General features: G+C 41.7%; 1 protein-coding gene across 1 annotated transcript in view; it reads right to left on the bottom strand.

The window, feature by feature from the left end:
• Nucleotides 1-4,798, bottom strand: part of LOC308285211 (receptor-type tyrosine-protein phosphatase N2-like) — a gene marked incomplete at both ends in the record, with an annotated part of 322,852 nt that extends 318,054 nt beyond the window's left edge. The window contains 2 exons of the mRNA XM_080725929.1: nt 4,340-4,390; nt 4,792-4,798. Of these exons, the coding sequence (XP_080582055.1) occupies nt 4,340-4,390; nt 4,792-4,798 (58 nt within the window). The remainder of the gene's footprint in view (nt 1-4,339; nt 4,391-4,791) is intronic.
• Between the last annotated feature and the right edge of the window lie 6,737 nt (nt 4,799-11,535).

Consider the following 11,535-nt stretch of genomic DNA (forward strand, 5'->3'; position numbering starts at 1 on the left):
AAGCACAATTAAATCGTTAATCGCAGTTATTTGAGTGACAATTAATCGTCATGTAAAATGTCATAATGGTGACAGCCCTATCAGTCAGTCAGTCAGTCAGTCAGTCAGTCAGCTGGAGCAGATCAAAACGCCATGGGGGGAGTGGGCACTCCTGTCTCGTCTCAGAGCGTGAGCTGAAAGCTGTTCAGTGCTATGGAACTTCAATAGCTCTCTCCTGATGGAGCCATGCCATGGACAGTGTGTTCTATCACAGTCAATCTCTTTTTCATTTCAAAGGCCCCCCAGCAGGCCTGGAATTTCATCATTTTAGGGTCAAGGCCACTGTGCCTTTGGGCTTGTCCATTTTATAAAGGCACAAAGGTCAAATGCCAGGGCAGGAACAGGAAGACCATCAAATAAAACAAGATTTTAGTCCATTGAAAAAATGAATTGAAATAACTTTTATGGTTACATTTAATATCTGCTGTGAAATAAATACATTGGTATTTACAATCTGATGCTCAGCCCTGCACATTATCAAATATACTGGATTGGTTTAAAATGGGGACTCAACAAGACACAGAGGAGAAAGAAATCAGCTGGGCAGGGGCATTAAGGCCACTGTGGCCTCAATACATGACATTTTTGGAGGGGCACAAGGCCAAACTGAGGGGCAACGACGGCCATGGCCTTCATGGCCTCCATGAAATTCCTGCCCTGCCCCCCAGTTTGATATGCATCATTATAGGCCATGCAACCCCCCATTTGATACAAGTTTTAGTCATCTCTGTGACTTCAATCTACGCTGTAGAGCAGGGGTCTTCAACAGGGGGTCCTCAGAATTACTACAGGGGGTCCTCCAAATCTTTGTGTGATAGAAACTTTTTTTTTACCTCCTTTTTTATATTAACCACTTGAACCCTAGCGTCCATATTCGGAGAAGTTTAGCCAAAAATAGCAGATCTACAAGCTCACAACGCCTTGCAGTTTGGCAAAGAGGTTTGGTGTAGAGGGGAAAAGAGCAGACCAAGTACAGAGTGAAAGGTCAAGTTTATTATGTATTGACGGTTCAAGTGGTTAAATATCTGAAAACACAAATTGACATGAATCCAAAATACACTGATGATCGTGCTGTCAAATAATGACTATATGGACTATATGGAATCTATGAAAAGATCGTGGGGGTCCCTGCTTCATCTCTCTCTCAACTAAGGGGTCCTTGGCCTGAAAACGTTGAAGACCCTTGCTGTAGAGAGTGTCAAAGGGAGTTACAGACCCGCAAGTGTCTATTTTGCACCCCAGGTGGACCCCGGACCAGACGTAGAGAGTCAGTGTTGTGAGTACAGAGGGTTGGAGAGGTTCAGAGGGATGTCCAACTCGAGGTTGGATTCTAAACCCGGGGCTTGTTACGATTATGTGCTACAGGCACAAACTGGGTGAGCGACCAGACATACTCCATTCAGCAACTTTCATGGGAATGAATGCTTCATTGTGGGTTACTTATAGGCTAACCCAAGTAGTCATACTGTAAAGTTTATCAGACAATATTAAAATACTGTAACTAATGCAAAACGGCACAATAATTAACTCTCCTTTTACAGTGTGAACAAAGGTACTGTAATCTAGACCAGTGGTTCCCCAGGGGCCCTTGATGGGGTTCCAGGGGATACCTAGCTAAATGAATTAATAGCACACACAAAGTCATGAGCTCCGGGCACCTAATAATTTACACATTAAGCACTGGTCCCTGGCACAATATATATATTTTTGATAGGGTCCTCTGCCTAATAATGCTACTAGCCCTGCATCCTGAGTCCCTGACCCATATCTTTAATAAAGGACTCATTAAACTAAGCGTCCCGGGACCCATTACATTGAAAACCTAGCAACATCACTGTATACAGTATATATTCATTTGGGGATCTTAGTTTCTTAGTAGCTTAGTTTGCCCTGGTAACACCTAACCAACTCGGCGTAGAAGATCAAAAGTCAAAATCAGATTACAGCCTATTATTACCCGGCTTGTTTGAATGCTTGATTCTGATTGGTCAATCGCTGAAATCAGAGGTCTGATATTTCTGGATAACAGACCGCTCCACTCTATAACAGACCGCTGCCTAATCAAAGGCTCAAAGCACCTGCTGCAGTCAAGCTGCACTGCGTGAATGTTGTGCTGTAATCAACATGTCGGCCATGTAAACAAACACACAGCGACATTTAGAACTAAACGTTGCTCCCAAGAATGTTTTTAAAAATATTTTAAGCGAGAAATAGACAACGTAGTATCAGAAAATGGATTCTATCTAATCAGCACTTCCTTGTTTTCCAAGGCGACCGTGGGGGGACGCCCAGTGCAACACTTGTGGAACACTTCCAGCCGTCTGTAAACAAGGAAATACTTTGTTTTGTTTTGAGTTAAATTAATTTTATTTAGTTGTCCATATATAACATCCCTTCGGCCTAATAAGTTATCAGTCCGTCGGGATGTTATATATGGACAACCCCCGCGGAGCCAGTATTTATCCCTTACTTAAAAGCACTGCCGGCAGATCAATGGGTTCCCTTGGATTCCCCCATGCACCGGATCACACCACGACAAAACACTTTCCCTGATGATTCAAATATGTGTCTCATGGTTTACAAACTATCTGTATCAAAATACCACAGGTCGATACGCACCCAAGACCAGCCAAAACACAGACAGAGGAGGGCCGGACCAGCAGTCAGAGAAACAAGGTTGACACGATTACTGACCCCAGACCAGCCAAAACACAGACAAACGTGTCCAGCAGTCAGGAAAATGAGGTCAAAGCAGACCCCAAACCAGCTTAAAACACAGACATAGAGCTCTTTCCAGAGCTCCACCTGAAATAAACAGACCACTGATGTCACCATGTCCTCACACCGGCCTGTGTGACACGCACACAGGCACGGACACACACACACACACACACACACACACACACACACACACACACACACACACACACACACACACACACACGCACACTCCGTCTCGCTGTGCTGTTGTTGTTGACGTCTTGTCTCCAATCAGAATTAGATCAAGAGGGCATTTCAAAAAAGGGCGTGGCACTAAACTGGAAATGACTCAGCAGATTTCATTCACGGTTCGGAGCAACGGCAGTGATGTCACGCCTTTCCTGCTTTCCTATTGGTAGCCCCTAACCACACGCTTAACCAGATTACACCTCCAGTTGTGGAAGAAGAAGTCTAATTAGTTTTACTTTAACCCATTTAGGCCTAGAATTATTGAATTCTTTAACTATTGAAAAATAGCAGATATACAAGCGGCACCGAGTGCCGCGCTGCAAGCTTGTAGATCTGCTATTTTTGAAAAAGTGTGCAAAATGTGTGCAAATCTTTGAATATTTGTATTTTTAAAGCGAACGTTTAACTAAAATTTTGCTTCTGGGTGGGTCCCTGGAACTAAATATTTTGAGATGGGGGTCCGGGGCCAAATACATATCAGTTTGGGGGTCCTTCACATGAAAAGGTTTGAGAACCACTGACATAGTAGTCTCTCAAGAACAGACTAACTGAGCTCCAGTTGAGTGAAAAGTACCTTTTCTTTAACGATGGCTGGCCAGATTGCTGACAATCAAAAAACCTTAGAAGGATTCAAAAGACACTCATAGAATCGGGTCAAAATTCTAATTTTCACGAGTGCCGCGCTGCGAGCTTGTAGATCTTGCATCGAAATCTACAATACCAACCAAAGTAAAACTACTAGAATTGTTCAATATGTCAAACTTTTTGGCCGTTCTGCAAGCTCAAAATACACATCTATTTCCCAATAGCCGAAATATAAAATATCATTTTGCATTAATCCTATACATTAAAATGTTCTAATGGTTTGGTATGTAAACAGTACGGCAGGATTACTTTCCCCATCATTGGATTACACCTTCAGTGCCATGTCCGCTCTGACATCTCAGATGCTGGGAGGCGGCGATAACGCGGGAACGTTAACGTGCACAGATGAGAGCTCACAAGAAAACCCATACATATTGAGTGATTGACAGAAAGACGAGGGGGGGGGGGGCTTTTTCGTTCAGAAAGAGTAGGGCTAAAAATAAACCTTATTATTCTCAAGCAGAAAACAGTGGGGAGGGGGAGAGAGAGAGAGAGAGAGAGAGATCAACAGTTTTAATTCTAGGTTAGCTCCCGGCATGGCTTCAAACTGTACACGACACCCGCAGAGAGGTGTGTGTGTGTGTGTGTGTGTGTGTGTGTGTGTGTGTGTGTGTGTGTGTGTGTGTGTGTGTGTGTGTGTGTGTGTGTGTGTGTGTGTGTGTGTGTGTGTGTGTGTGTGTGTGTGTGCGTGCGTGCGTGTTCTTACCGTTGACGCAGATCTCGTACGGCGTACACAAGTCGCTCTCAAACAGGCAGCCTGGGGAGAGGAAAGAACAGCTCGTCAATGCAGGTGATCGGATGGTATACTGATCGATTATAGATCGCATGATATGTGGCTCACAACGCGGCACGTTGTGAGCTTGTGGATCAGCTACTTTTACTAGTTTGGGTCCTGGTTGGTTGGGTCCTGGTCAAACATCTCTTTTGGGTCCCGAGGTAAAAGGTTTGGGAACCACTGCCATATATACAGTATGGAGATCTGGTTGTCCAGAACCACCGATCCGACTGCTATGCCCATATACTGTATGTATTTCTTTTGTGCCCAAAGTCCTATACTCTGGGTACTACAGTTTGCCGAGGGAGGTTCTGAAATAACTGAAGTCCAGACATCTATTGAGTGCATAAATTATAATATTTATCAGCCTATAAGTCCTATACCTGACATATAAATAAGTAAATACATGACAGTCAAAGACGCTATACAGACCACAGCTCCTGAACACAAACAAACAGTCAAACTGTTTGCCTCTGCCACTAGCAAGTTGTGGCAACACCTGAGCAGTGTTGATTTCGTCGACTAAAACTATGACGAAAAATGTTTGTCGACTGTTTTTTCACTGACAAAAACAAAATAAAAACTATGCTGTGATGACTAAAACTAAGACTAAATATATTGACAATTTCGTCAAAAGAATTAAAACTAGAATCATTTTATGTTTGGTTGCTCTCAGGTGTTGCATGCTGAAAATAGCAGATCTACAAGCTCACAACATGTCGCACTGTGACGCGTTGTGAGCTTGTAGATCGGCTATTTTCAGCACACAACCAAGTGTAAAGTCAGTCATTACGATGCCATCAAGGCCTGCCAAAATACATTTCAGTTGACTAAATCAACTGTAGATTTAGTCACCTAAAATCTTATGATATTTAGTCGACTAAAATTAGACTAAAACTAAAACTTTTCAGGTGACTAAATTATGACTAAAACTAAATGACATTTTATTCAAAAGACTATGACTAAAACTAAATCAAAATGAGCTGTCAAAAACAACACTGCACCTGAGGCCGATTACAGAGAATGGTTAAATACCAGAGCAATTTGGGGGCGTGACCATGGCCTTCACTACAGAGACATCATCAACATCATAATGGCTCAAATGGGTCTTACACTGTATATAGGCATATATAGGCATATACTGATGACATCCGGGAACTCCATAAAGGAACATAAAATGACACAGACAGACAGATAGAGAAATCTCCATACATGGTCATAAAAGGGAGAGAGACAGACAGACGTGTAGGCCTACAACGGGTGGCTAACAATCATATTTTTATTTAAAAAAGGTCTAAGTCTGACTATCCATCCATTTACCAACCTCACAACCAATTTGAGACACGCACACACGCGCATGCTCACGCACGCACACACACACGCACGCACGCACGCACGCGCGCGCACGCACGCACACGCACACACACACACACACACACACACACACACACACACACACACACACACACACACACACACACACATTTTACAATTAATTTACAGGGAAACTATTTTAACTGGGTTTATAGTTCATGGACACCTAAGGATAGACATGGCACCTTCTCCCCCACACAGACACACTGCCTAGAACTGCTGAAACAGAGCAATATTTAGGAAGTTTTAAGCTGCCCTCTCCTCGGCTGTCACAGGGCCAGAGTGTTCATGGCAGCGGGGTGTGAAATAGGTTGCAGTGTAGCACGGCGGAGCAGAGCCCAGGCCACCACACCAGGGGAAATGGAACTTCAATCAGCCCTCACCATGCCCCCTCCCTCCAGCCATCAGCCGTGGACTTGCAGTGGTGTAAAGTAACTAACTAAATGTACATGTACTCAAGTACTGTAGGCCAGGGGTTCCCAAACCTTTGTCTCAGGGCACCCCATAAATATTTTTTTAATCTGAGGCACCCCTACATTATAATTTTCACTCCCAGCACCTTTATCGTTGTCATCGGGTGGAAAATCGTCGTCGTCAGGTGTCCAAAACCATTCGTTTTGTATTTATCATCTATAAAATGTACTAAACTAGTAAAAACAGCAGATCTACAAGCACTGTGCTTGTAGATCGGCTGTTTTCACTAGTTTTGTGTGACAGTCTTGTATGATGAAGCAGGGCCTTGCTTTACCAAAAGAGATACAAGGTTTCTGCCCGACAATGACGATACAGTATTTTAGTGATTATGTTGTGAGGAAAACGTTGAGATAATAGCCATTTTGGTTATAACTGACTGAAAATAACTTTGTACTTCAAGTTTAAAATTATACTAAATATTTTTTCAAGTGTCCAAATAAATTCCAAATATTATCAAATGATCTCGTGGCACCCCTGGACACTTTGAAAATTCCTGCTGTAGGCTACTTAAAGTAGTAGTTTAACCCAAAATGACTTTTTATTTTCCAACTGATTACTCACGCCATGGACGCTTGAGTTCAACAATGTTTCTTTTTTTTTTTCTTTTTTCTTTTTTTTTTTAAGTCGTTTTGGGGTGAACTAGGCCTACTCCTTTTTGAGGTCTTTTTTACTTTACTGGAGTATTTCCAATTATCAATACTTTTACTTAGTTCTACTCCACTACAGTACATCTCAGATCCAAATATTGTACTTTTACTCTTACAATTATTTGAAAACCTTAGTTACTAGTTACTATACATTTCAGCCATTTCTACAAGCTACAAGCTCACAATGTGTAGCGATGTGAAGCATTGTTCGCTTGTAGATATATTTAAACATTTGAAAACAAGTGAAATGAGACATTCTGCTTAACCCTGCGAGGCCCAGTGTAGCTTTTTGGCAACATTTATATTTTATATATATATATATATATATATATATATATATATATATATATATATACATACATACATACATACATACATACATATATATATATATATATATATATGTATATATATATATATGTATATATATATATATATATATATGTATATATATATATATATATATATATATATATATATATATATATATATATATATATATATATATATATATATGTATATATATATATATATATATATACGTATATGTATATATATATATATATATATATATTAGTTTAAATAATTAGTAATTTCCTCTGAATAGCACTCCTACAACACCGTCTGATTTGTTTTAATTCTTTATTTTTTTATTTTTTTGCCAAGTAGAAATTAATTTGAGTCTTGCAGGGATAATGAGCAGTGAGCTGGCCGTAGTGGGATGCTGAGATGTAGTGGAGAAAGAAGTGACAAGAACAGTATCTAAACGGGAAAAGTGAAAGTGCACTTCCCACCACCCTGTATTCATCATCCCCGTCCCGGCATGCCTTCTGGCCATTACAAGCTGCAGCTCGCTGAGAGCAGGCACTACATTTCCCAGGATGCCATCTGTCTGTTCGCATCAGGCACCAGCTCCTTCCTGATGAAGCCAGCCAACGAGCGGAATACATATGGGGCTCCCTCCACCTTGGGTGGAGGGAGCGCTTGAAGGTTCAATTTGGAGTGTTATTACATAATGCCTTTGACTTGTTTCACTTCAATTCAAAAATTATAATAATGAAAATATTATGTTCTTTGAAACCTTCTTAACCCACCTCAAAATACATCCTGTGAAAAGTCTAAAGTACAGCTTCCCAAATCCTTCTTTGTTGAGGGCGATGACTAACGCTAACACAGACTGAGAGATTGGCTTATCCTCAGTAGGCCCACAGTAAACACATAACATAAATATCATCAATGTCAGGTCGAGGTGGAAACTCTGTAGCCTACTGTATGTCCAAAACTGTTCCGTTTTGTATTCATCATTTTAAAAACTATTTAAACAAGTGAAAATAGACGATCTACAAGCACACAACGCCTCACGTTGGTGCGAGGCGTTGTGTGCTTGTAGATCGTCTATTTTCACTAGTTTTGTGCGACAGTCTCATATGATGAAGCAGGGCTTTACTTTACAAAAAGAACGGAAAAAAAAACTTAGGAGTTACGAGGTTTCTTCCCGACAGGGACGACATCTAGCCGTATGGACGCAGGGTTATCTGTTGTTTATATAGGAGCGGAACTGGAATGAATGCTGTGCGCTCCGTGAATAGCATACTGGACGGACGGACAGACAGACAGACAACAAGCAATTGTAGCTCTAAATGTCAGGGGAAGAGGGAAAGATGAAAGGGTGATAGAAGAAAAGAGAGAAGGATGAGAGGGTGCTCAGCGGGGGGGGGGGGGGGGGGTTAGTGAGAGAGAGTGGAAAGGGGAGGGAGGGAAGAAGAGAGGCAAGAAAAGATATAAGGAATTGGCATTGTCTGATGCTAAGGTGCTGACAAGTCAAAAGGAAAGTGTAAATTAACAAACGAGAGAAAAGAAAAAACACACACACACCCAGTGTGAAGTGAGCGGTGGGATTTATGAGTTAATTTCATTAAGCATCGTGTGAAGCTTGGCCAAAGAAATAAATCAAATAATACATTATACAATGATACAATGATAATGCAAAAAACAAGTGGTTGGTTGAAGACATTACAAAGCTCAACTTGAAATGAAGGCCAGAGAAAAAAAAAGGGAGAAGTTTTAATAAAGATATTAAAAGCTCCATGGCAGTTGTCACTGGTTCTCCAAGTAAGGTCAAGGACCCTCTGGGGTTAATACTTGAGTTTTTCTCGAGGCACATCCAGCAGCAGAAGGCCAGCTGTAGCTGGGGTGTGACAGTGTAGGACAGGGTTCCCCAATTTGTTTTCCCCAAGGGCCGAATCATGTCTAGGGTACCAAGCCGAGGGCCACAGCATTGCAGGGGGCGACGGCGGCGTTCCCGCTACTCCAGATATCGTCGTTGTCGGGTGGAAACCTTGTATGTCCAAAACCGTTCGTTTTGCATTTATCATTTTAGAAATGATTTAAAGCTATACTGTGTAAGTTGCTCAACTTGTGGTCAGTAGCTCTATAGCAAACCTCGGTCGCGTCCGCGTCTTTCGGCCGTTTTTCGCTTGTCACACCCCCGCGTCTGCCTCCACCTCGCCGAGATCTATCTTTTGAGGGGTCCCTGGTTCCTGTGCGTTCAGCCATTCCGGAGATACACTCCTTCACCCATGCTTCACCGTGCACCCGAGTATAGAGACACGGGAGACTACAAAATATGGCCGCCCTGGCGCCCTAGCGACCCCACTCCAAGATGCGCTGTGATTGGCCGGCAGTGTATAACCCTCGCTGTGATTGGCCGGTAGTGTGATGACACAATTTTTCCGCGAAAACCGGTCCCGGGTAGGGATCATAGAAAACATATAAAGAGAAGGCTTTAGAAGCTGAAAATAACGGAGTGGGGGTTCTAAAACTTTAGCGATTTAACAGTTAGGACAATTTTAAGATTTGTTTTATAAAAAAAGTTACATGGTATAACTTTAAACTAGTGAAAACAGCCGATCTACAAGCACACAACGCCTCTCACCGCGAGGCATTGTGTGCTTGTAGATCTGCTGTTTTCACTACTTTTGTGAGACGGCCTTGAATGATGAAGCAGAGCTTTGCTTTGTGAAAGAACGTACAAATTTGGAGATACAAGGTTTCCACCCGACAACAACGATTAGTGTTGTTGCTGCTCTTATACCACCATTATTACTGGGGTTGGTGGGGGCCTTACAGTAGCCCCCCGTGGGCCGCAAATGGCCCGCGGGCCGCCTATTGGGGAACCCTAGTGTAGGAGTTCAGCTACTGTAGGCACAGAGGAACCAGTCCGCTTAGAGATTTAAAAACAAACAATGCAAGCATAAAATCAATTCCAAGGCAGACAAGACCTGAAAAATATGTGTACACACGTATATGCGCACACGCACGCACAAACGCACACACGCACACACCTAATTAGGAGCACTCTTCCTCTTGAACCTCAGAAATCTAATCATTCTAGATAGTATTCAACACACCCACCCACCCAGATAACATATAAGGCTGCAGCTGACCCATACATACAGCATCTAGACATAACACTGGGCAATGGGCACTGGATTGTATGTCAACATGGCTGCCATATTGGACGGGCCAACTTGCCAAATCTTCACTGAAGGAATGTGCCTCAGTTGTACAGTATGTACCTGAGACTACAGTATGAGCTTTGTTTTGCCACTTGTTTAGCCATTACTGATAATTAATATCTATGTATGGTAAGATGTTTCGGTATGAAAACCCACATTTTCTATTTAACCAAATATTCTATCCTAAAGTACAAAAGTATTGGCATCAAAATGTCCTCATTATGCAGAATGTCTCTTAGTTTTCGAGTGTATATAATGTATAAAATGCGAGGCGTTGTGAGCTTGTAGATCATCCATTTTCAAATGGCTGAAATGTGTACAGGGCTGAAGTGATTTGCTGTAATAATCAAAATCTACAAAATAACTAAAGTTGTCTTGCCTCTGAGATGTAGTGGAGTAGAAAAGGTGTGTTTTTGATTGAATGATTGATTGAAAATGTTATTAGACAAAAACGGAGAACAGTACGAGTATAATCAATACAATAAAATGTAGTACATTAAGTACAGTTAAACACCCTGCCTAAAAGGAACATCCCAAATAAGTCCTTTTATGTTGGAAGTCTAGGTAAAACATTCAATAACATCAGAAGTTATAAAAACACTAACGGTATATGTACAGGATAGGGGAAACAAGGTGCTCACTTCTTGCCTGGGAGAAGTGATAACGTCTCTGTCCTCCTGAAAGGTGAGTTTTCAGGGCAGTTTTGAAGGATGTGTGCATGTGAGCGTGTGAGCAAGAGAGAGAAATGCATTGCAACTTGTTGCTTGCTATTGTACAAATTGATGTGGACTGGGCTCATCAATGATTCAGAATGTTGCAACTGGCAACCACAAAATAAGATACAGGATGAACAAGTGACATTGTAAATGATCAAAAAAGTAAGAAGGTTAAAAAAATACAAAAAATGGGAAGACAAAATGAGAACTGGAACACTATAAAATTGCTATTATAAAATAGAAGCGGATGAATGATCTTGGAGGGGTTCTCTCTCCTGACTGGATGAAATGTGTATCCCGACCTGAAGGGCTGATGAGAGCTCTGTTACTGAACAGATCACTTTAAGCTATACACTAAATGAACAATGTGACATTCAGCTATGGATCCAGGTAGGCCT

Source organism: Nannobrachium achirus, assembly GCF_963921795.1.
Source record: "Nannobrachium achirus genome assembly, chromosome: 5".
Lineage (NCBI taxonomy): Eukaryota > Metazoa > Chordata > Actinopteri > Myctophiformes > Myctophidae > Nannobrachium > Nannobrachium achirus.